Genomic DNA, 26,173 nt, shown 5'->3' on the forward strand with positions numbered 1-26,173 from the left:
CCAGGGTGCTTTTCCTTCTCTTCTTCATCCTCCCTTTTACTAAACTTTATAAAAGTTTGATAGTAAAGAAAGTTATTGTCTGTGCATATTTGAAACTTAAAATAATTCTAGAAATTCATACTGGACAAACGTATGAAATTCCTTATCTTCACGGATGTCTTTTTATTGACTTCCAACATTATGAGGAACCTGGATGTTATTTCCAGCTAAGACGTTCTCTTACGTTCTCAATGTAAATGCTTTTCCTAAAAGGTGACAGTGTAGAAAAGCACACAGGAGCACAGAAGCAGATGGACAGCAAAACCCAAAACACATTTCAACCAATTCCAAAACACATAGCTATTTCTCTAACTGTCTCAAAGGAGTAATTTAGAGTTTTCTTTATCTTTACACGTCCATAGGGAATTTCTATAAAATATAAAGAGAACTTTACACTGCTTGTGCACAGCACACAGATCAGAACACGGGGCAAGACAAATGCCTGTGCTGGCCCCTCCCAGGCAGCCTCTCACCTCCATGAGAACCACCAGGGACCAGATTTCTCTCCTTATATCCAACATCACCCTTTCCCGAGTTCCTTGGCAAGTTTGCATTCTGCCCATGAAAATTTGGGATCCAAAATGAAGGAACAAGCAAGCAGTCATAAACTGACCATAACATTAGCCTTTACACCTGAAGAAAGCATCATTTCCACGAGCACAGCTTCCGAAGGCACATTAGATAAAATACTAGAGGATTTTTATGGCATTTTTTTGTCCTCCTTTTTTGCACGTTCATTTCACAATGTCTACTTTGATATGGGTCAGGCACCTCAATCATCCTTTTTAAGTAATATAAGTATATTTTTAAGGCAGAATTAAAAAAAAATAAATTCCTGCAAAAATTATTTCACTAGAACATTAATCCTCATATTTTCTTCATTTTTCCACTTCTCATACGTCCAACTGGTGGAGTGAATGATGTTCCCCACACAACCGGCCCAGCTCTCTTCTCTTCCATTTGGAAATAGCACCTGTACCATAGGACGGGTGGATGATGGGCGGTCCATGAAGAGGGAGCCCATGTTTGCCCCTGGCTGGGCAGGGAGTCAAGAGGTCGGTCAACAGCTCCTGCACCCTCATCCCTATGAGCCTCTCATGCCACAGTCCTCTGAACTGACAGCATGGGCAACCCGTCAGGAAGATTCCAGCGGAGTTCCCCGACTCAGCGTAACCCTGTTCTTCTCCCAGGATGGCAGTGTTGCTCATGCCCCCAACATGAAGCCTAAGTGGAAATTCCAAATGAAAACGCCTCCCTCCCTTCACTTCCAAATCCTCACATGTTGCCAACCTCACAGATTCATGTTGCTCAATATTGTAGCAAAACATGAACCATTTCCTACAATGAGCCCCAATTTTATCCTTGTGTTCAGTTTGATTGCATTGTTCTTCATTTTCCCTTTCTTGTAAGTTACCCCAGGATTTAGGTCCCTGTCACTGAACTATTAGTTCAGAGATACATCCTGGTGGCTCAGCCCTCTCCCCGCCCTGCCCTCCATTAACCGCGACATCGAAGGAGGCTTCCCTACCTTTCACTGAGACTTCTCCACAACTGTGCACCTGCAACAGGGAGAGGTAAAACGAGAAACTTTAACCGAGGTATTTTTCTCCTGAGACATTTTTCAACTTAGAAATATTCCAACCTATTTAAGGTGGAACACTTAGATCTTTAAACTCTAGAAACTAATCAAACCATACAGTGTATATATACTTCACATAGATATGGTGCCACCTCACTCCAAACTGTGGTGCATATATAATGCACCACAAATAATACTGCAATTAGTCCACAAATATCCATTGAGATCCTACTATTAACACATACAAAACACTTGGGTAGGTACTGTGGGAGATGGAATGCTCTGTGATACCTGGTCCCCGTCTCAGGGATTTTGCTGTCCAGTGGGGCAGACAAAATATGCACTCAAGTAAATATGAACCAAGGTATGTAGCATAGGAACTATACGAGAGGCACAAACCAGGAGAGTTCAAGGGAAGAGAGAAAATGTGGCTGCTCAGAAAAGGGCCAATAACAGAAGTGGCATTTAAGGTGAGTATTGACATGGTCCTGACAAAACTAAGACAACTGTTATCTGAAAAAAAAAAAAAAAAAAAAAAAACGGGAGATTTTTACTTATTCATTCTTTAGACATTTTGAGCTTATATTTAGGCACAAATGAAATCAACAGAAAAAATATATATACCTAGATCTCATTTGCTTTCTTAATTTTCCACTGAATGTCTTTATTGGACTACGCATTGATATTAAACTCCAAGCTATCAGCTTTAATGAAGCTCAATATAAGAAATAACCATGAGAAGATTTCTGCCTTTTCCATCAAACAAAAGGCCAAAGGTGGTGTTTCCTTATGTTCTTCAATATCCCCATTCAAAGATCTATGGTGATAAATTCTTTTTAATATTTACTTCCAGGAATAAATTTCCCAGAATTGCTTGTTTCATTGTTTTTAGTCGATTAGAATTGTGCAATTAATCTGATTTCCCTTTGTGCCTTGCCTGCCAGTAAGCACGAGGATAAATCTGTTACTCAATCATGGTCACCACGTTAGACTCCTGCTTTTCTACTTGACCTCTTTTAAACAGTTTTGTGTTTTATGTTCCTAATGAGCTGCTTCACACATTTTGGAGTTAGGTGGCATATAAAAACAAATCAACAACTTAAAAGAACCCAGGGAATTGTGAGCAGTAGTGAGGTCTCAACTAAAATTGGAAAGTTGGATAGACTAAAGTCTAGAGGCATCAACTCATCATCTGACATTTCTCTAACAACACTGAATTCAAGAATGGAGAAAGTAGATAATGGTATGGGATGTCTGCTTGCTCCTTTTATTATTAAAAATTGGAGAAATTAGTATGGTTGATGGACAAGGAAACAAGGACCTTTAGAATGGCAAGGACAGCATCTCCGTAATCACTGAGTAGAGATTAGGCAGGTGCTGTGTAGAGGGAGAAAGTCAGGCCAAAGACAAGCCTGTGGGACAGTACGGATGGCAAAAGGCTGAACAGGAAAAGAGTCAAACTTATGGACAAAGAGCTAGTTCAACAGGAGCAAGAGGCCAGGGAAGGGCGGATAAAGGGTGTGCTGGGAACCGACTCTCAGACTCTGCAGATATTGGAGACACAGTACTTCCAAAGGCCAAGGTCAAAGATGAGGCTACCTAGTAGGTGACCGAACCCAGGCCATCAGATAAGCCATTGGGGTACAAGTCGGAATGGCAGAAGAGAGTGCAGGAAAAGTTCCTGGGCCACCATTCCTGACGGGTCCACAGTCATTAGCAACCGGGTGCTGAGGAGGTGGCATAAGCGGACCATGGAGATTTTGCAGGAGGGGATGGTGTAAAGAGGCAGTGGCTGCAAATGCTCACAGGTGGCTGGGGAGCCACGGGGCCACCTTCTGAGCCCCCCTCTCACGGCACAGGGCAGTAGCTGAAGAGGATCTTCAAGGGAGCCAGTGGCAGAAATGACTGATTCTATCTCAATGAGAGAGGGGGAAAAGGCGGTTAAGGAAAAGTTTAAGGATGCAGGAGGAGTCTTCCAGGCCACAGAAGAGTTCCCCGGAGCCCAAACACAGGGGCTCATGCAGGGAAGCACGTGCTCAAGGCCCACACAGTAAGAGAGACCCGTCGCAGCTAGCAGTTGTTTGCACAGGTGCTCACAACACCTGGGTTCCTGCAGGCTTCACAAAGGTAATTCACAAGATGGTATCTCTGCTTTTTTTTTTTCCATCCATTTCATATTAAGCATGTAAGATGTATCGAAGATAATAACCGGGAGCAATCAAACTCAGAGGAGCAGAAAGTGGCATGGTGGTTGCCAGGGGCTGGAGCAAGGGGAAAAGGGAGACTTGGCTGTTCAGTGTGTGCAGAGTTCCAGCCACCAGTGATGAAAAGTTCTAGGGATCTGCTGTACAACAGTGAGCACACAGTCAACAATACTTTGCATTTAAAAATTTGTTAAGAGGGTAAAAAAAAAAAAAAAAAAAATAGTAACTGGGGGAGGGGTACAATTAAACTCTTAACGATAAAAGTTTAATATCTTCAGCCAAAAAATACGGGAAGCAGCGAAGCTGAGAGAGAGGGTAGGAGGTAGAGGCCGATGAGCCCTGATGACGTGGTTGTCCTGCTGCTGCTGTTGTCACTGCTACAAGCCGAGATAGCTAACGAGAGCGGCTGGCAGTTCTGACCGAAGCCATGGAGTGACCACAACTGCATGTGGGTCTGACCTGAAGCCAGACTGTGCCTTGCAGAGACCACTTCCCCCGGCAGTGCCCTGCGCTCGGAGGCCTGCACACGCCGCCCGCTGCCAGCTATTCACGGGGCTCAGACGGGTCTTTGTCCCGCAAGACTTCACTAAAGGAGGAAGAAGCCAGCACCAGTGTTTCTTCAGTCACAGGCTACAGAGCTCTGGGAATGCAGAGTAATTATTCCCGTGTCTTTTATTTATTTTTTTTTTCCTTTGCAGTAGAAATGCTATAGTTGGAGCAATGTCACCGGATGAGAACCCCGACAGCAAGACTGGCCTCTGACGAGGGCCTGCCCTACAGGGTGGAGTGTGTCTGGATCCCCCTGGCACCCCAGTGCCTGCAACAGGCCTGGACACAGAGGGGGTTCGACACAGACTCACCCAGGAACGAACAAAGCCCAGGTGGCCCCGATGCTGCGTCAGCAGGACAAAGTGGGCTGATACTGTGCTGAAGCCATGTCTATTTCATGCCTTTATTGGACCCTTATAAAACCCTGTGGTAGGAGGAGAGTTTCTACCCTTTTACAAGACAAAAAGGTTCAGATGGTAGAGCAGGCTGAATAACAGCTCATAAAGATATCAAGTCTTAATTCTTCAAATCTGTGAATGTTACTTTATATGGAAAAAGGGTCTCTGCATTTGTGATGAGGTCAAGAAACGTGAGATGAGATTACCCCAGACTGTCGGGGCAGGCCCCAGATGCAATGGCAAGTGCCCTTACGAGAGAGAGACAGGAGACCTGGCACAGGCAGCACAGAAGGGACCATGAAGCAATGGCTGCAGCGACGCAGCTCTAAGCCACAGAGTACCAGCAGCACCAGAAGCTGGGAGAGGAAAGGCACAGACCCTTCCCTAGAGCCTCGGCAAGGGGACAGTCCTGCCAACACCGTGATTTTGGCCCAGTGATGCTGACTTTGGACTACTGGCCTCTAGAACAACAAAAGAAGAGCCACCGAGTATGTGACAATTTATTACAGCAGCCATAGGAAACAAATAGAGTCTATTATGTGGATTCTCGACAGCTAGGAAATGAAATGAACCAGCTGAAGAATTAGACTCTTGCTGAGTAAACTCACAACCAACGGATGCGGTGTGCACTGTATGGGGGAAGGGCACGCCTCTAGCCCTGGCTTGGGCGAGGCAAAGGCATTACTTGTAAGCAAAATGTCTATACCCCCATAATATCCTGAAATAATAATAAATAAAAAAAAAGACTCTGTAGGCTAGGATTCTTTTAACTCTACCACCTCAATTTTTTTAAAGGACTGAATCTTTGCAATGTAAAGGTTTCCTGCAATTTGTTAGTATGAAGTGTCCACATTTGCACGAATATCCAGCCAATGAGTCTACACTGGAAATAATCTCTGTGTGAGGGGCTAGGAGCGAGAAAAGGACAGTTCTGAAGTCTTTCAACTTCATCTTTGGGCTTCCACATTTGTCTATTCCTTATAACTTGTGCCCTGACTGGGGCCAAATTTGACACACATGGAAAATACTGAGATGCTTGGTTTGCTTTTGAGTGAACTTGCTCTGCCGAGCTGAAATGGCTGTGGATAAATGGGTGAGTGGCTTTATCTTCTAAGAGTCCCAGGAGGGAGGTACTACGAGGGTGAAAATATCACAAAGCCTGTTTGAGAAACACGGGCTCTCCTCCAGCAGTCACGAATCAGGGCTGAAACGTGGCGATCTCCAGGGATTGCTCTGACCGACTCGACAAAACCCGAACGCATGGAGAGGGCCACCTCCAGGCGGCTTCGTACATCCTTGACGAACAGGTGTTAGAGCAAGGGCCTGCTTAGGCTAAAAGTTGGGGAGTTAAATATTGTGCTTTGAAATAGAAGAAAGGAAGATGAAGGGCAAGGGGAGAGAAGGAAGATCGTGCACAAGCATATAACCTAAATCCACAGATTCATGAAAAGCAACTGGACAAAAACACATTTGTGTGTCTTCCCAGAACACTGGGAAGGAATTACCTTCAAACATGGAAATGCACCAATGTAAAACAACCTTTCTAAAAATGGTTTACATGAAGATTTGGTTTAAAAACAGTGTAGACTTAAAATATAAACTGGATTTAAAGCAGACCCATGGAAGATCATGATGGGAAACCCATAATCGCTTATACCCCTGTCTCAGTTGGCAACAGGGAAGAGAAGGGCGCCTCCCACAACGCAGGCCTCAGTATCCCTACCAGGACCAGGGTGCTGGGCAGTTCTCACGCCCCTCAACACACATGGACCTCAACCAAAAGCATCCTTCCGTTTGGGGGTACATTTGGCGTAATTAAATGCCTCATTGTAACCTCCTCTTGAGTACTTTTGATCAAATCTACTTTCTTACATTTGGTTCATAGAGGTCAATTACCTCCAGGAGGGTTTTTTGCCCATTTACAAAAACTAGCTCAAACCCGGGTCGTCAAGGCCCCTTCAAATACGGAAAAGCTTGACTCAGATTTATAACACAGTTAAATTGCTCAAAAAACACTTTAAGCAAATTAAAAAAAAAATAATTCAAGCTCTCACTTTTAAACTTAATGCTGAAAATTAATTCATTTTTCACCATTAACTTATTTTTCAAAACCTATTTAACTATCACTTAATTGTTGTGAAACCCTGAACTCATTGCTTTTTCTTCACTGAGGCAGAGAAAATTTTTATATACTTGTCCATTTTCTGCAGCCCAGTTCCATCACGTAGGATGGAATAAATATTTAACTGTTATCTTCACTGTAGCCTACTCAGATATCAAAATGGTATTTAAAATAGCACTTCAAGCCAAGAAACGAACTAGCACACACAAACCTTTGGCCCAGGAGCAGTAGCTATGACTAGAGATAACATTAGTTAAAAAAAAAAGTATTAGACTGAAAATAGCCAAGTCAATGCCTATATAATCTATTACTTTGCTCCCATCCAAAAGACTAATTGGTTACTATGTCTACACAAAGACCAGAAACTCAGGATCTAGAAAATTAAATATCATAAAAATGAAATGTGGGTGTTCTTACCTCTTGTTCTAGATAAAACCATATCCTTTATTATTTGCATAATAACACGCCCCAGTATCATGACGGAAATCAGGTGATACACTCTCCATGGAGTCAGCGCAAGGAACCTGTAACAGCAAAGCAGACCGATCATTATTTCAACTGGAGGATTTTAATCCTTTTTAAAAATTAGGTTTACTTCCTGCCACAGAAACAAAAAATGCATTCAATAATGATTTCACTTTTGGAAATCACCCCACGTGACTGCATGGACGTTATTTAATAGGCATCCAAGTCAGCAAAATAAAAATGCTTGAGCCCAGATGCACTTTTGTGCTAGGCTTTCTGCTCTACCCTCTAATTTGGGCAGAAGACTTGCTATCTTGGGTATGGCCCCATATTGCACCGAGAGCTGAGCTTCTCCCCTAGCAGATGGAGAATGGAACCGACCTGAAACAGCTAGGATGGGCTGGAAAGCCATCGAACAGACCCACAGCAGCTACGGCAGATGCCCCTTCTTCCCTGTCTTATGTTTTTCTTTTAGCCCCGTCCTATTTTCTGACTACCACACCCCCACATCTTCAAAACAGCCATTATTAACGATCCAGTTTGCTAACTCTTTCTCTTTAAGATCACTCCTCTTTTGTCCACCTGTCTACCTCCTCTCTGGAGTGAAACAAACTATGAAAATGCTTTACTACGAACAGCACACAAACCCTGCAGTACTTTTTTGGGTTGGGCTTATAAAGGAATAAAATGGCAAAGAAGTTACAAGGAGCTTTGAGCCTTCCTGGGAGACCAGAGGTTGAAACTACTGTTTCATACAAATTAGTTGGCCAAGCTGCCAATGATAGAATCTAAACTCATAGAAAAGTTAACTTTAAAAATGTTTAATACTGGTTGCAAGGCTGTCTGGAGAAGTAAAGGACACACGAATACTGCCTTCTTTAAATTCGCTTTCTCATCAAACACAGGCTGAGCTAACAAAGTCTAAGGCAAGTCCTAGGCGCCATGGTAGAATATGGACAAAGAGTGGGGTGAGCACAGAGAGAGGAATCACACCATAGCAGGGAAGGTTTTATAGATGCAGCACTCGACCTTGGTCTGGAAGGATGGATGCAATTAGAGGACACAGCATGGACAGAAGCTCAGAGTCAGGGGAAGGGGAAGGTGCCTACACCACACAGGCTGTGGCACTTGGTCTTATGCTACAGACAATAAAGAAAGCCAAAGGTATAGAGCAGGAAAATGAAATGTGGGTAATTTAGGGAAAGGCCCGGGGGACGGCAGAAAGCATGAGGTGGGGAGGAAGCCCAGAGCCCAGGCTATGCAGTGTGTCTGGTGAGAAGTGGCTCAGCATGAGGAGCTGGGCGAAGCTGGGCACCAACTTCCACGGGAAGGCGGACGATGCAAGCGCTAGCTCTGTTCTAATGCTCACCGTGTGTGTGGCCTGGGCCGGCAAAATGAGCGGGTGGACTAGGTCGGTGCTTAATTACTGATGCACAACCGCTGCCAGGTTGGCTGCCTGCCGGGAAAGCTGGATAAAATGCAGATTCCTAGGCCCCAGCCTCCTCCCCCCGTCCCTCTGAAACGAGTGGTCTAATTACTAGTATTTGCATTCAATAAATACTTATTTATGGGTTGCTACACTGGGCCACGCACTGTGCTACCAAAAGGGAATAACTGGTGAATAAGGATCATAGAGAGAAGCAGCAGACAAAAAAGATAAAATTAACAAAATTAATAAAAATGCCATAATCCATGCCGTTAGCAACAATCATTTGTTTCTCCACTCAGGGGCCACCACTTGCTCTGTTTTTGTGGCCCTTACGCTTGTTTTCACCGAGGCTGCATTTTGGGGTTTGTTTTGCTCAGGGCCTGCCTCCTCACTGTCCGTGTAGGGTTAATTCTTGCTGCTGTCTGCGTGCTGGGCTCCCCCGGATTCCCCACCTCACGTGGGAGAGGCAGTTTTCAAAGGTTTTGATGGTGACCCACAGTAAGAAATTCATTCACATCTAAACACCTATAAATGAAAACAGGTTTCAAAAAATGAATTGTCTACCCTTACAACTCATACTGCCTTTCAATCTTTTCCATTCGATTCTATTAGGTGTTTAACTGCTGACTCTGACTCACAACTGACTCAGGACCCGCTAACGAGCTGTGACACAGTTTGGCTCACACCGAGTGACAGGGAACCAGTCTGTTTCCTCAGAATGGCCTTCCTTGCAGAGACAGAGAGAGTCCCCTTAAGTTTAAAGGTCTTTGGTGCTAACCAGAAAGCCATTTAAGTATCTTTTAAAAAACAGGGGAATTCAATACCAACGGAAGCAGTGAAAACCATTGATTATTTTCTCAGTGGAAGTTACAAACTTCCACTGAGAATACAAAAAAGAATAAAAAATTAGGTAATAACAGGACTTTGACCCACAGACCTGGCTGCCAGACCTCATTTGGAAGGCATTGCCATAGCAGCTCCAAAGAGCACTGGGATGTCTGTTCCCTTTGTGTCCTGGGCAAGGGTCCAGTTGGCATCCTGGCCAAGGTCTTGTTGGTCACTAAGAATCCTCAGTCAGCTGAGAAGGCAGGCCCAGCGATTGCTTGGGAGGGCTAATGCCGAGACTGTATGGGACTATATAATCGATTCCTTGGTATGTTGCCTTTGTTAGCCTTAAGAATGACGTATAGAAATGTTTGAGAAATAAATCCCTAAGATGAATAATTGGTATTTAGAAAAATCTTTGCATACTTGGTATTTTAATTATTTATAATGTGGAAGATCATTTGTCTCGTGGCTCCACTTTAAAATATCTGGTTGGGTAATTTAGAATTGTGATTTGAAATTAAAATCTTGGAAACATGAATTTCATTTATTCATTTTACAGGTATTATCTAATATTTGAGAAGGCTTAGGTTGTTAGACAATTGAAGTAGTTTACAAAAAGCTTCTGTTTTTGGTACATTTCAAACATATACAGAAAGAAAGGCCAGATTGTAATGAGCCCAGTTTCAACTCTACATTCGTAGTCAATCTTGTTTCTTCTAATACTATATATTCCCACCCGCCAAGCAGCTCCTTCCTACCAAATTATCTGAAGCAAATCCCAAACATTATGTAATCTGAAAATATTGCCATTTATCGTCCAAAAAGGGTCTTTTTAAACAAGCAACAATACCACTATCATGTCTAAAAAAGCATTTTAATTCTTAATGTCATCAGATATTCTGTCAAGGTTCATATTTCCCCAATCATTGCGCGCACACACACACACACACACACACACAATGAAACAGGATCAGAAAAAGTCATACATTGAAATTGGTAGATTTTATTTTAAGTTTCCTGGTCTCTATAGGTCCCCTGCCATCTTTGGGGTTTTTTTCTGGGTTTCTTGTTTTCTTTTTTTTTGAATTTTTTTGTGGAAGAAACAGCCTCATTTGTCCAGTAAAGTTTTCCAGACTCTTGGAATCACTTATGGTACCATTGTGGTTTAGTTTAACATTTTCCTCTACCCTTCATGCAGACTATAAATTGGCAGTTGGATCCAGAGGCTTGATCAAATAGAGTTTTTGGGTTTGTTTGTTTTTTTTTTTTTCCTGTAAAACCTCATGATAGGTGGTGATATGTTTCCACCAAAAAGCACATACACTGTCCAGATGTCTGGTGCCTACACTTCTGTGACATGGCAGCCATAGATGGTCACTGCCTAGTGATTAACTCTTCAGAGGCTACACGGGGGTGACAGCCCTTCCTTTCTCCTTCAGGTATTAGCTGGATCAGATCTGTAAACAGAAACTCCCGCTCACCAATGTCTGGTTACCCTGAGAGACGGAGCTCATAAGAAAGGCAGGATCAATTCTTGATTCTTTCCCTCTATTTACCAGGTCTTTTTTTTTTTTTTCTTTTTTTTAAGATAATGAGGCAGTTACTTAGTACCCTCTAAACGTTTTCCTCATTCTCTCTTTTCCCCCTATTACTATAGACTCAGGAATTCGCACACATTTGGCGTGTTTCAGTCCACCACAGTGACATTCTTACTGGTCCTCCAGCTGTCCCCCGGGAGCTCACTCAGGTTGTCCCCCAAGTCCCTTTGTCACAACCTTAGTTATCTGGACAGTGAAGTACTTTAATAGGACATAGAAAATATCAAACTTACAAATGCAGTTTAAAATGTTCAAGGGAGTATAACTCAACCTTTTAATGAAACTAATCATTCACCAAACACTCTCTTAAAAATGCTTGTTAAAATTTGCAAAATTAAAAAAAAATTTGCTAGATGTATAAACTAATGTTCTGTCAGCTATGATGGAAAGCTGAAAGAAAAATGAGCGTGTGGAATTTACAATTTTATAAAATCAAAGTTTGTTATTTAAAAAGTAATTGAACAAAGTTGTTTCCAACCAATCTAAGGACATCAAGAAAGCAATACCTGTCTGCTGGACATGGGCGGCTCTGATGCCAGGACTATGTCTCACCATTCAGGGAAGCGCTGTGGCAGGATCACTGTGCTGGAAGACGCTCTGGGGTCATCTGATTTATACTCTCACCTCATCCATGAATCCCCCGAGTTGCAATCACCCACTCACTCAAACACATCTCATACCAGGGAGCACAACATTTCTTGCAGCATCCAATTTCCTGCAGTATCCTGTTATTACCGGAGGGAGGGGGGATTCTGTTTTCATTCCATTAACGAGCATCTGTCAGACACTGGGCTAGTTGCTGGGAAAACAGTGGTGACTAAACCCCAGCCTGCCCCTGCAAAGCCAGGAAAGCAGACAGAGAGCCAACCATGTTTAACCCAAGTGCTATTCAGAATGCTGTGGGAACAGGAAAGAGAGTTGAAAACTGTGTAAGGAAGTCAGAGAAAGCTCTCGAGAGAAGGTGGCATCTGAACTTTGACTTGCCAAAGAAGTCAGATTTGGCCAGGTGGAAAAGAGACAAATGCATCCCAGATTGGGGAACAGCATACACAAAGGGAACTGCAGGACAGCAACGAGGCTAGAGCCTAAGAGTTAGAAAGTTTGCCCTTGACTTTGCCTCCCTCCACCAAGGGTACCAATTATGCCCTCCAGAACCAAATTCAGGCTGAATAACAGAGCTGATGTCCAGTGAGCGCAGGCATTGCTCTAAGAGCTTTACATGTGTTCACTCATTTAATCCTGATAACCATACCTTGAGGGAAGTAGTACCATTATCCCCATCTTACAGATGAGCAAAGAGGTTAAGAATCTTGCTCAAAGCCCCAAGATAAGAAGCAGGACCAGCATATGAATCTGGCAGCCTGGCTGGGAGCCAGCTATCGCCACTCTGCCAAACGGCTGCTGGACGCCAGTTCTGCCTCTTGGTCTGCCCACTCTCACATGGAAAGAGCAGGAAAGACTGGCACCAACTTATAGGCTTTTTCTTCTGTAATTTGAATTTTTATACTTTAGAGCAGTTTTTACCGCATTCTACGGGTCTTGACAAATGCATAATGACATGTATCCACCATTACAGTATCTTACAGAACAGTTGTGTTGTCCCCAAAATCCCCTGTGCTCCACCCATTCATCCCTCCCTCTCCCAAGCCCTTGGCAACCACTGATCTTTTTATTGTCTCCATAGTTTTGCCTTTTCCAGAATGTCATCTATGAACCGCTGGGGTCGCACAGTATGCAGCTTTTTCCCACTGGTTTCTTTCACTTAGCAGGACGCATTGAAGGTTCCTATGGGTGCTTTTGTGGCTTGCGAGCATATTTCTTTTGATTACTGAACAATATCCCATTATACGTTATACTAAAATTTGTCCATGCACCTATTGAAGGACATCTTGGTGGCTTCCAATTTGGGGCAATTATGAATAAACCTGCTGTAAATGTCTGTGTGCAGGATTTTGTGTGGATGTAAGTTTTCAGTTCGTTTTGGCACAATCTCCCTTTTTTCTTTTAACAGTTCCATCAGCATGCTGGCCTGTGCTGAATTCACAGGCAGTGAAAATCCCCCAGGGTTCTATTTCTCAGATGCCACTTTTGAATCAAAGTATGTCCTATTCAATTTGTTCTCGTTTGACACGGCCCATCATTCAAACCTACAGACTTTAATGGTGGCATCAATCACATCTGTTCTCTTGTCCAGCTTCACATTGGATATCAGTCCTCATCGAGACCACTGATCAAAGATATTGATCATCCTGGAGTCCCGTCATTCTCCATTAGCGGAGTGACCTAGAATTATTAATCAGCACTTCGTGAGTACAGCAGACAATCCAGTCTGCTGCTGTATTCTTGTCCCTATCGTTCCATTTTATTCACAAAGACAGAATAAGAGCTTTTCCTAAATGCTTTGCCGAGACCTACTGCATTCCTAAGGTCTAAGAGTGTCTGCAAGTGCTGATGTGCTTGACTGCTGCTGAAAATTACTTTGAGGTGTGTAATAGTTCTCTGCAGAAGAACTAAACACCACTAGACTCTGCCAAAAATATCATGGGACACAGCTGGAGCCAAAGCCTCAGGGTAACCTTGCTGATCTGCTCATGCACAGAATTCACAGAAATGTGGTAACCATGGAGGAATTTAGAGGCAAAAACGGCCACACACAGGTGATTTCATTATCATGGGGGTGTTGCAGTCAACATGCAGGATGCCCAGGAGATAATGAGAGCACAGTGATCCAGTACAGATGCTGCAGTGGGGGTCTGTGGATAGACATCATCATCATCACCCAGGGAACACCATGATTTTGAGGTCCAGGACAAAGTGAAAATGCAGAGACATCGTCTGGGCTGGAGAAGTCAACACTCCCCTTCCCACCCTTCTGTTGCCCCGACACAGACACATAGGAGATCCCCAAGATACTGCAACCTCCACGCCAAGGCACAGTCAGGACCTGGATCCGGGGTAGGTGGGAGGTCCCTGCCTGGTCACCCACTGAATGCACCACTTCACTGCCAGCCAAGGTGAGGGCGAACACCACCTGCCTCGCAGCTGCAGGGCACTCAGCCCCTCCTGCTCAGGCCCCTTCTAGGGGCAGATGGCCAAAATGGGACACAAACTTTCCCCGCTGATGCAATTGGCCACCACCCTGGGCAGTCACACAGGGTGGAGTTGGGGAGGGAGAGGCTGTTCCCAGGGGGCACCAAGTGGTAGGGAGCGGACGGCCAAGAACCCATCCGGGGGAGGTGGGTCAGTGGGATGCAGGACTGCACGTGAGCTGAGGCTCCAGGCCCCTGTGCAAGCTCCAACGTCCCACCACACTTCACTTACAAAACACACATTCAGAGAAGAAAGCACTAAGAAGACGACAACCACGGAGCATTAGTTCCCAAGTGCAGGGCGTCCTGAAGCTCAGGCCCCAGGTGGCTGTACAGGTCACTCGTCTGTTCAGCCAGCCCTGCCCTCACTCTGTCTTCGAGGTGAGGTCCCCGTCACAGTGACCAATAGAGGCTTTTCATCTCCTTAAAATAGTTTTCAGTTCAGTGAAAAAGGCCACTGACCCTTGTCTTTATCCAGATTCGCCTGGGAACCTATGACAGCATCAATGGATCTTAGAGCCAAGAGGATTCAGAAGCACCATTTGCAACAAGCCCTCAGTCTCCAGCTATCAGAAACATCTTTCTGTAGATTGATGGGCTTTTTATAACCAATGAAAAGGAAAAAAAAAAACTACTGTACCTTTTTAAATTAAAAATATCATTTATTTACTACAAGAGTTACATGTTCTTTTGGCTGACATAGCATATAATATTTATCTGATAAAGGATATTTCAGATTTTGGAAACTAAGATAAGCAAACATTATAATATAAATATACACATCATGATAGGTAAATATTACATATGATAATTCTATGCTATATATAAACACGTAAAGTTTTATGTGTATAATAATACCCCATTTGTCTTATGAAGACATACAGTGTGGTTTGGCTGCTATTGGAAAGGCACAGTTCTGTAAATCACTATGTGTACTTTCTTTTAGCAAGTTAGGGCCTATCTCTACATCTTAATGTGATGATTGCTTTAAAAAAAAATACCACATTAGCTGAGTGACTCATGTTTAGCTTGTGATTACCACAGCCTATACTGGCTAAATCTATTTGTTTTTTCTACTGTTTTTTTTATTTCTTCTATACTTTTTTCTATTCCATCCCCAGATTCAGTAACATTATTTTGAATTTTAATCTGGTTTTCAAGCAACCAGGTGCTGGGATAGTTTATGGGACTAGTCTGTATCCAGTTATCTGGGTAGGCTAAGAAGTAAGCCGCACGCCACATGCTCAGGGACAGAGAGAGTGAAAGCCTAGCAGGTGAGGATCCCCAGAAAGTCTCAAATCCTGTAAGGGCCTGGGTAACCCCTGGATTATTTCCATTTCATAATGCACCATGATTTTAAGAAGAAAATTTTCCTATCGAATTACAGGCTTTGGCCAATATCAAAATAGGTCTGCACAGGCTTCTCATGAGCTGCCTGTGAGTAGGGAACTCACTCCACAACGATGCTCAACAAGGAAGACCACAGGCTGGGGACGAAATTGCTCTCAGGGAACCCGCCATCTTCCCTTTCCGTGCTCCGATCGTTCAGAGCCCTGCCAAGGCCATGGCTCTTTCTTGTCCCCCCTCCCTTTTCTTTTAATAGAAACCTTTATTTACAATGACATCCTAAACAGTCAGCAAAGTAGTCACAGCTCACCACTCTCCAACTCATAAGTCATTTCACGTGGTTTTGATTCTTTGCAGGTAAAGAACGATTTCAACTTTTTTTAAAGCAACACTTAACGTGAACTTGATTGAAATTGAATTTATTCTCAACACTAGAAGTCAATTCTTGAGAATTTAAATATTGCTCTCAGAATGACACTTCCATATATTAGAAAATTCCACATATTAGAGAGAGAAAGAGAGAAAAGGGAGGAAAGTAAAAGAAAACATCCTGCTCATTATGAAATAATGTGCCTTAGAGTTGAAAACAACTCTTGTTCCATTGCAACAGGGGAAAAATTTCATCTGTCCTAGAGGTTTTGCTCCTATGAATCTCCTACTTGTGAACAAAATTCATGGCTTCTACAAATAATGAGGTAACGTGTGATTAACTGGCAATCCATTCTGTCTGCTTTCCAGCTGCATCTACCTCTGGATCAAAGAACTTCTAGAACACCAAGCCAATTATCTTCTGTAATAGCCTACCCCTGGTATACCCCCAACTCACCTTAGATATTAAATGCTGATAAACTGAGTAGTCCTGTTTATTGATATTTATACCTTTCAATCAGATGCATGATTTAAAAGAGTGGCATCGTAATATGAACATTAACAACACAACTTCTATTTCTTTTTTAAAGGAAGAAACATTTACCTTCTTTATATCATTTTTATATTTATAAAATATAATTTTTATTTATAGATCTTTATTTTTAGATCTATACTTTAGATCTATATTTATAGATAGTCCCTTTATTGGTTTTCAAGCACTCCATACACGTGTGGAGCTCTGCTGCGGCTGCTCCAAGCAGACACCTGTGTCTGCTCAGGCTTAGCAATGGAAGAAGTCACGGCCAAGTGGCTAGGCTGGCCAGAGAGTGGGGACAGGCATTGTGCTGTGTGGGCAATTTACATGATGAAAAAGAAGGTGACGGTGCTAGAGCAACCGTCAGTGGAACTGCACTCAGCGGCTAACTACAAAAAATGTTTTCTGACTAGTTGTATATCCATTTGACAAGGAAAATTTTCTATTACCCCATGCTGAGTTTTGCAAGGCTAAATTGAATGGCTCAATAAGATAAATTTCTTATACAGCAAAGCAAGGAACAGTTCACACACACACACACACACACACACACACACAAAACTTGTTTGGTAAGGGATGAAAAGGATGAAATTTAGTTCTTCCCACATGTGAAAAACCAAATCCTCATTTCTGGGTAAAGCACAACTCACTTAGTACTATGAAATGAATGGTGCCAACAGCTAAAATATACATCCTTTTTGTCATAAAAGAAAGGTCTACAGAAAAAAGCACTGGAACCGTTCATAATTCTGATGTGGGAATTAATCTGCATTATTTGCTTTATAACTCTTTTAAAATAGAGATCCAAAAATGAGGTTTTGTGTGCCCTTACTGAAAGACATATAACTGAAGACAGCCTAGACAGACTCCTTAATGTCTGCTGGCTGTATATGATCTCACAGCGGCTCTAATTACAAAAGGAAAGGGGGTCTCATAAGGTATGATTTACTAAACATTATTCAAGGTCCAGATCATCACATTTTACTGGAAAACAGTGATCTTCTCAAGAGTTAGGCACACTGACAGCCATCTATTAATAACTTAATATCACAAAATTCTGAATTTCAACTAACATTGGCCTTAATTTTTCCTGGGGTTTTGTACAGATTCTGCAAAATTAATGACTGAAGATGTAGTGTGAAATTAAATTATATATCATTAAGAAAGAAAGTTATCAAATAAATGATGATCCTCCCAACTGTAATATGCATCCCATTTTCAGAGCTGTTTAAAACACACACGTGTGTTGGGAAGGGGGATATATTTCTTAAAAATCAACAACATACAAAGTTTTAAATAATTTGCAAAGAAGAAGCACATCATAAAATGGAGTGATATAAAGTAATGTCAGTTAATTATAAATCAGAGATTAAACAACACTCAAAAGCCTTTTTTTCTAGAGAAGTACTTCTTTAGTTGTAATGACCAAGAAAGCGAATTAGAAGCATGATAAGAAAGGGAAAAAACACAGGAGAAGGGGGTGGGTCTTCTTTCTATTTAGGCAGATGAGGAATTTTGGAAGACATCAATCAGCAGGGAAATGTTGGGTGTTAGCAATCAGCAAGAGCCCATGCAGTGGAGGAGGGAAACAGTCCTGCTCTAGGAGAAATAGGTCGTGATAACTCAGTGAATTCAGGGAATGTGCCCAGGTCAGCAAGGCGTGGTGGAGAAGCAGAGGGAACAGTGTGGAGGAGCCGCGGGGAGTTCACATTCTCTTTGCTTTCTTGAGCCCACGGAATGGGAGAAGCCACAGGCATGGCTGGAGTGGAACCAAGCCCATCTGAGGTCAAGGCCAAGTGGAATCAGGCATGGTCTACTCTGCTTGCTCTCATTGGAAGTATGGGAAAAGCCACAGGTAAGTCAAGTCCCAGGAAAGTGCAATGGGCTCCTTAGCTCCACCTACTGTATACACTGAATACCTGCCCTGTCGTACTGCCCACACCTTCCACCTGACCTGTCCTGCCCACACCTATTCCTTCGGCAGATAAGGGGACTGCCAAGCAGGACAGGTCAGTCAACCACTGCAGCCCACTCCAGCTGAGTCACCAGTCAAATATAACCAGATTCAGTCACAGAAAGGAGCTACCAGAAGAAAAAACAGTATCAGATAAAAGTCATACATCGAAATGTAGTGCACGACAGTTACAGGGAAGAAGGGAAGAAACGGGTAGCAAGAGGTATGGAGAAGAAAGAATAAACACATGAAAGTCAGTAAGCTGTGGTCATAGGCAGCCCAGTTAGTTTCTTTGTATTTTTTTTTTTTGCAAACGGCAAGGAGATGTTCAAAGTATCTTCCCACTGGGAACTTCTAATATGAACTTCAGGCCCTAATCACAGAGAGATGTGCAGAGAGGCCCCAGCATGGCCAGTGAGAAACACCCTCACTTCCTCCACCTCACTACTTTCACCTTTAAGTTGAAGCATTGACTAGATAAGCCCTTCCCCAAACTGCCTTGTCATCAGCAGAATTACTTGGAGCATTTCTAAAAATGACAGATTTCTGTGCTCGACTCTGGACCTGGCAGATCAGAATTCTAAGGGCAGGTGCAGGAATCTACATGTTAATAGTTAGGTTTACAGACCACTGGACTGCAAGGATCTCTCAGGGCATTTCCCTTTCAACATTCTCTGAGTCCATAAACCCTAGTTCCAGAGCATGCCATGTAACTGATCCAAGTATCAAACTGAGCTTCAAGGCCTCTTCCTGCATGCATAAATAAATGTATGTGCTGGTGTCTTAGTCCATTTAGGCTGCTACACCAAAATACCATAGACAGAATGGCTTATAAACAACAGAAATCTACTTCTCACAGTTCTAGAGGCTGGGAAGTGTAACATCAAGGCCCCGGGAGATTTGATGTGTGGTGAGGACCTGCTTTCTGGTTCATAGATAGCACCTTCTTGCTCTGTCCTCACATGGTGAAAGAGGGAAGGGGTCTTTCTACGGCCTCTTTTATAAAGGCACTAATCTCATTCATGAGGGCTCCACCCTCATGACCTGATCCCCTCCCAGAGGCCCCACCTCCTAATACTATCATATTGGTGATTAGGCTTCAACATATAGATGGGGTGGGGGGTACATAAATTCAGTTCATTGCAACTAGGTTCTCGGCACAGCGATAGGTGTCAAAGAGGCTTCTAAGAAGAACAGTTCTTGGGGGGGAAGACACATACTAATAAATTCAAGGAACCCTGGGTATGCCCAAGAAAGAAAGAAGCTGATATGTAATGAGTACCCACCTTGTGCTGGATATTTTCACATCTCTATCTCATTTAATGTTCCTAAACAACATGATGAATGTAGATATATGGAAATTACACATCCATAACTAGATTAGGTTGGAACAATGTGTCTAAAATCATGCAGCCTATAATGGAAAGAGTCAGACTGTAAACTTTGGTGTTCTTGACTCCAAGTCCACTGCTCTATTTACACACCATTTGTAAAGCAATCGATCTTAAAGTGACAGAACGCTCTAGAGAGCAGAGTTGAAAATCCAATTGTCATGTCAGCACCTATCTTTTAAATTCCCATCCAGTTGTGGTCAACCACTCATCAGTTCACGTGCACAGTCTATTCAAGAGCCCATTATAATGCACCTGACCCTGTCCAGGGTCCCAGAAAGGAATTCAGCCACTCTGCAGTTCCAAGATTGATAGCGTTGCCACAGCTGTAGAAGAGCCAGCCTCTTGTTTCCCCAACTACTCCGCCCTCCAAAAAACCAAGAATGCAAAGAACTAGGCTGTGGCCGAGGTGCATCCACGTGGCACCCACTCTCGCCTTGGTTGTGCTCAATGGTTCTGCCTGGTTCTCCAGCCCATCCCGACCTGACTCCTCATGTTCCCCTCCTTGCCAGAAGCCCTGCCAGGGGTCTGCTCACCCAGCCCCAGCTAACCCCTTTCCAGGTGAATCTTATCATATCTTGATCATATCTTAATAACCCACTGTCCAAGATCACAGCCACATGGAGACAGACCATTCCTTGCCAAGTTCCCGCCTGGACTCAACAGTAAGATTTCACACTGCCCAGACCCTCCCGCTCCCAGTCTGAAACCACGGTACTCACTTCTAGAACTAGGGCTGAGGCTTTTACATCTCTTGGGCCAAGTGTATTAGTTTGCTAATAACAAAATACCGCAGACTGGGTGGCTTAAACAACAAAAATTTATTTTCTCACAGTTCTGGACACTGTTGTCCAAGATCAAGGTGTCTGCAGGTTTGATTTTTCTGAGGCCCCTCTCCTCAGCTTGCAGATGGAGCCTTCTCACTGTGTCCTCACATGGTCTTTCCTCTGTGCATGTGCCTCCCTGGTGTCTCGTTCTCTTCTTATCAGGACATCAGTCATATTGGATCAGAGCCTCCCCATATGACCTCATTTAACCTTAATTACCTCTTTCAAGGTCCTATCTGCAAATACAGTCACATTCTGAGGTCTACTAAGGGTTGGGACTTCAATATTTGAATTTGCGGAGAAAACAATTTGGCCCATGACACCAAATGTCTGGACCACACAACGGCCAGCTCCAAGGTCACTCCCATGTCAAGGTTAAGAAGCCCTGTGATGTGCCCTGTCAGCCTCACAATGGTGAGGACACATCCTGTCTCCTCGCAAACTCCCTGCTGGAAATGCAAACATTCTCTCAGGCTGCTACCCTTAGTAAACAAAACTAGAACAAGGCTGCAATATCTGAACAAGCTATAAGAAACTGTGTAGATTAGAACTAGCAGGCTACTTAAGATCAAAGAAGCCACAGTATCCTGGTTTATACCATGTCCTGGCCTACTTAGGTTTGGACAATAAATTATATGTTCATCCTACTTAAAAATCTAAATGAACACATGACACAGAGAAGCAACTGCCTAATTTGTTTCAAAAGCCCACAACATAAAATATACTGAGAAGTGAATTAGTAATTTTGTCATCCTATGGGGGCCTGTTATCTGAAGGCCAAGGTCAAGTCCTTTATCAGTAATGGTGAAGTTCACTGCTCAGCAGAGCTGACCTGGGTCACGCCACTCATGCACATGCCTCTGCTGAGAACACAGTATCCCTGGGATGTGCGAGCAGCCTCCTTACACAGAACTTTGTTTAATCTCTGGGACCACATATGCAGTAGTTGTTCCTGGAAAACATCACCCACTTTTATTTCTCATTCAATGCCAAAATGTTGGAGAAACAATATAAAACCCAACACTGGATACGGACTCTTGTCATCACAGTTTCCACGGACATATTCAGGGGGCAGAACAGTGATGATACCCTTGGGCATCTGTCCCTATGGAAGGCAACCCTGGGATAAAGAATTCAAAGCTGGGGATGATAATCCCACTGGATGCAGTTGTCCTGACCAACACAGGGTGGGAGATGTTTTCAAAACTTGAGTTTAAAAAAAAAGGGGTCTGCAGTGTATCCAGTGAATGCCCTCCTAGCTGCTGGCATGGAAGGGAAGAACCGTGGCCCATCAACTCCAGTGCTTGGGGAGCTATGACTCCCTGCTATTCTGTGGCCAATCCTGAGACAGCACAAAAGGTGACAAATATCTGGGCACCAATACTAAATATCAGGAACATCCACTCTGGGCCTCATGCCAATGACCACGTTCCAGTTAAACTTTGATTGGCAGGGCCACCTCAAGGCCAGAGACTATGTTGTGTCATCCCAGGGAGGAAAACACCTTTTGACTTTTTCCTATGGGTCTAATTAAAAGAGAAGACGGAGAGAACGAGAAAGAGAGAAAGCATAAGCACACACCCATGTATGAGAGCACAAGCATGAGAGAGGACTGGTAGCTGCCTTGTGGACCCTACTCCTTAAGTTCCCTAGACTCTGTGTTTCTAGAACATTCCAAACTGAGAGTGAACCTGGGATGAGAATGAATCTTTTTTGATGGCTGTCAATTTCTCTGGGTCCCCCAGCCTCAGCCCCAATCCTGGGACCTCCAGGATCCCTCAGCGGGGTGTGAGGACAGGGCAAGAGGAGCCACTCACACAAGCAGGTGATGGCGCCGGCTCTGGCGGAGGGAGAAGCACGAAAGCACACTCCTGCCGCAACAGAAAAGTCCTCAAACCACAAACCTGTGCAGCCGGATTAACTGAACCTAGACCTTGAAGTACAAGCAAAGTTACAAACCAGGCTTCCTTTGGGTATAAAGGTACTTTTATTTGAAATAATATTTTAATGTCCTGTTTCACATTTTGTTGTTTTTTAAAAACAACCTTCAGTAATTTTAAATTTTCAATAACACAAAATTTAATGAAACATCTTGAAGTGGAAAAATGTGATTGTGAAAGACCACAGCACAAGGGTACCGTGTCTCAGACAGGAGGGGGCTCCCAGGGAGGGCTGCCTCCCAGGGCCTCGCTGTTAGCCATGAGGTGATGGCATTACCCATTTTTCACAAATAAAGAAACTAAAGCTCAGAAAGATGAAGTCATTGAACTGCGTTTATCCAGCTAGAAGGTAGTTCACCTCTTTCCAGAAACCCCTCCTGCCCGGCCACACACACACACACACACCCACACACACACACACCCACACACACACACACACACACTTGCCTACCTCCATGATGATTTATTTCTATTATACTTCAGTCCAAAAACCAATTGATAAAGCTTAAGAATCTATTATAACACAGAATAAATACAAAAAACTAAGGAAATTGGGCAAAAGGAAAACAAACCGAGGAAAAGAAGATGACTCAGGTTGACGTTTAGCCCATAAGAATTCAAGCCATGAGTTGAGATGACAAATTTGGCTCTAAGATGACCTCTTTAGGGTAAGAACTTGATACCTCATCATGAAAGGAACCCTTTTTTAACCTAACAGGCGAAGAAGACAAACTAACACAGTGAAACTTTCCATATCTTCTTAATATGGAAAGATTCAATCATGAAAACACAGCAAGCCTAGAAAATAAGTGAATGTCACAGACGGCCCCACCCCACGTTTACTGTAGGGCCAGAGAACAGCAGCAATACCACCCTGATTTGTTAAAAGTGAATCTCTTGGGATGTTTGTTTTTAATGCTTTTCCCTGTTTGCCAAAAAGGAGCTATGAAATGGAAGAACAAGAGAAATGGTGGTGACAAGTGTTACCACCCTCTCCAGCACACACTGTTTCAAAACTCACATGGGTTTGCTAGAAGGCGTTCCCTTTACCCAAGGGGTTGGCCGTTCGCTGCTCCCTCTGTGTGCACACACGTGCAGTACACAGGGGTGCAGACGGTCCTAACAACTTTCTCTAATTAAACAAGCGAGACAAAGCCCTCCCTTAGCACTGGCCCTAACCAAGTCCAAAGGAAAACATACGTCTCTCCTGATAATTCCACCTGAGATTTCCAGCACCGTATTTACGCTCCAAACAAGACAGACAAAGCCATGAAAAACAATGCAGGGAGCAAGAAGAATACATAATAAGAAAAGATGGCAGTTTCTCATTAAGCTGTCCGAACGAGCAGCATAGCTTCTGGGTTTGTAACAATTGACATTAAACCCAAACAATAAAAGAAAATGCTTCAGTTCAACCACAAAGTGCTCCAGTTCATAATCAGGACTGTGAACTTGGAATAGAATAGGGTCTACATTTTAATCATAAGCTTATCTTTCAATCAAATGAGAAGTGAACGGGCGGTAAAATTAATGACAGAGAAATGCCCTCGGTCGAGCAAGTTGCTTTTTTAAAATAACCCCAATTGTGCATTCAGTCATATCAGAACTTCAAAGCCACTATACCCAACAGGAATTGATGGTTTTGAGAAATGAGAATGCGGGTTATTTGGCAAAAGGCGTTTCAAAAGCTTGGCAAAGGCACAACGGTGAGCTGCGGACTCACCATCCCATGCGCAGCACAGCGGCACAGCAATGGAAACACAACCCAGGCTCCTTGGCAGCCCGCAGTCAAATTAGGTCACCCCTCCGCTCCCCCAGAGTAACGGGCTTTTCCTTCACAGTCTCCTGGGTCCCCACTTGTATGTTTGTTTGCTTGTCCATTTTTCCCGTCTGTCTGTCCTTCCCAGCCCAAACTACAAGCTTTGTGAGGGAGGGGCCCACTCTCTCCTGTTTGCCATTATCACCCCAGCACTAGGACACCACCTAGCCAATGGCAGGTGCTCAATAAGTATTTTTGTGTGTGTTGTTGCTCATGCAGTATTTGTTGGGTGAGTGATTCAATTAATGTAATTAATTAATCATGCATGTAATCTACGAGCTCATTCATTAATCATGGATTCCCTAAAGCACACTATCATAACAGTAACAGTTTGCCAAACTGAAAAAAGTGTATGGGGAGCATTAAAATGTCTATACCATTTCTGAAGACCTTTTGTGACGTATCAGAGAACACGAATGGCCCCTGGATCTTGGCTTAGACTAATCTGATTTCCTCTTTATCAGAGGACCTGGATGCTCTCAGAAGTAAGTCTGGCTCTACTAATTTGCCCCACGCTAAGGCGGCATGTTGCATGTTGCAAGGGTGTGGCTGGTCAGGTCAAAGAAGACGGCACCCCGCCCACTCATGCATCCTCATCACCAAAGAAGCTGTAGCAGACGTATCTCCCTCAAATCTAAGCAGCCATGTTTATTGTGAAAGCAACACCAACACAGAATACAGTGTAGGTCTGGGCTTCCTTCTAGACCTCTGGTAGTTCTTCTAACTAAAAGCCAAAGATCATCACTGACACTGGGGGGATTGTAACCCCAGAATGGTTCTTTTGCCAACATCCGTACTCCTGAATGCCACACGCTCCCAGCAAGCATGTAATCGATCACAGTCTCATGAGACTTAAGATACCACCTTTCTGCACCAGGCAAAACCCACACGCAACAGAGACTCCCTGGGCAACATCACAGCAAAAAGCTGGCACGTGCACAGAATCAAATGCCTCAGTCACACACAGCATCAATATACAAATGTGCTGAACTTCTCAGCTATATTCAGTGATATATCAAAATTTCTCCCAAAGCCCAATTTTCATTTTGATAAGTAAAAGCTACTGTTCGCTAATACTAGTGAATTAAAAAGAACAGAAAAGCAATTTTTAAATCTTATTTTTCATTTCCATTCTATTTAAGAATTCATTTAATCCATTCATTTAAAAACCTATGCTAACACTCTTAGAACTTGAGCCAAATGTGAAATTTCATGGTCAAATATCTTTCAATATTGAGATAACTTTCATAAGAAAAAGGTTAAAAGTGTAACATATCATTTTTCATGAACCATGATAATAAACTGGTTAAAAGTCTCCCACTAAAAAACAGGAAAAAAATTATAGATGGCATAAGGATACAAGCTATTCTTTTGAATTTACTCAGAAGGTATTTGGAAGTTGAATTCAAAAGGTATGCTAGCAAGATACACAGTCATTCCTAAAAAGATGAAGAAATTAATGAAGTAAGGTTTCTATACTGCAGTCAGTACTGCAAAATATACCCATTCAGGTTACAGGAGTTTCATATAACGGACCTCTTTGAGCGTATGAGCTATTTCCCTCATACGCAAAGATGGATCTGGATTTTACGCAATTCCCAAGCAACTGTGCCCCAGACGAGAGACCACGAAGCCACCTTCTGACTCAGGGCAAATTCCCCTCAGGGTGGCAGTGATGTGCAGACTTGCAT

At 43.2% G+C, this 26,173-nt stretch overlaps 1 protein-coding gene across 5 annotated transcripts in view; it reads right to left on the reverse strand.

Annotated features, from left to right (window-relative positions):
* RETREG1 (reticulophagy regulator 1) overlaps nt 1-26,173 on the reverse strand; it is a 129,901-nt gene that overhangs the window by 84,718 nt on the left and 19,010 nt on the right. For 4 of the 5 annotated variants that reach the window (XM_069491992.1, XM_069491994.1, XM_069491995.1 and 1 more), the window contains exons 2-3: nt 7,309-7,415; nt 1,568-1,598 (exon numbers count right to left, since the gene is read on the reverse strand). In XM_069491992.1, the coding sequence (XP_069348093.1) occupies nt 1,568-1,598; nt 7,309-7,415 (138 nt within the window). Of the gene's footprint in view, nt 1-1,567; nt 1,599-7,308; nt 7,416-14,762; nt 14,785-26,173 lie in introns of those variants that run through there. The other variant, XM_069491996.1, reaches the window with a different exon arrangement.

Source organism: Eulemur rufifrons, chromosome 17 (genome assembly GCF_041146395.1).
Source record: "Eulemur rufifrons isolate Redbay chromosome 17, OSU_ERuf_1, whole genome shotgun sequence".
NCBI classification, from domain to species: domain Eukaryota; kingdom Metazoa; phylum Chordata; class Mammalia; order Primates; family Lemuridae; genus Eulemur; species Eulemur rufifrons.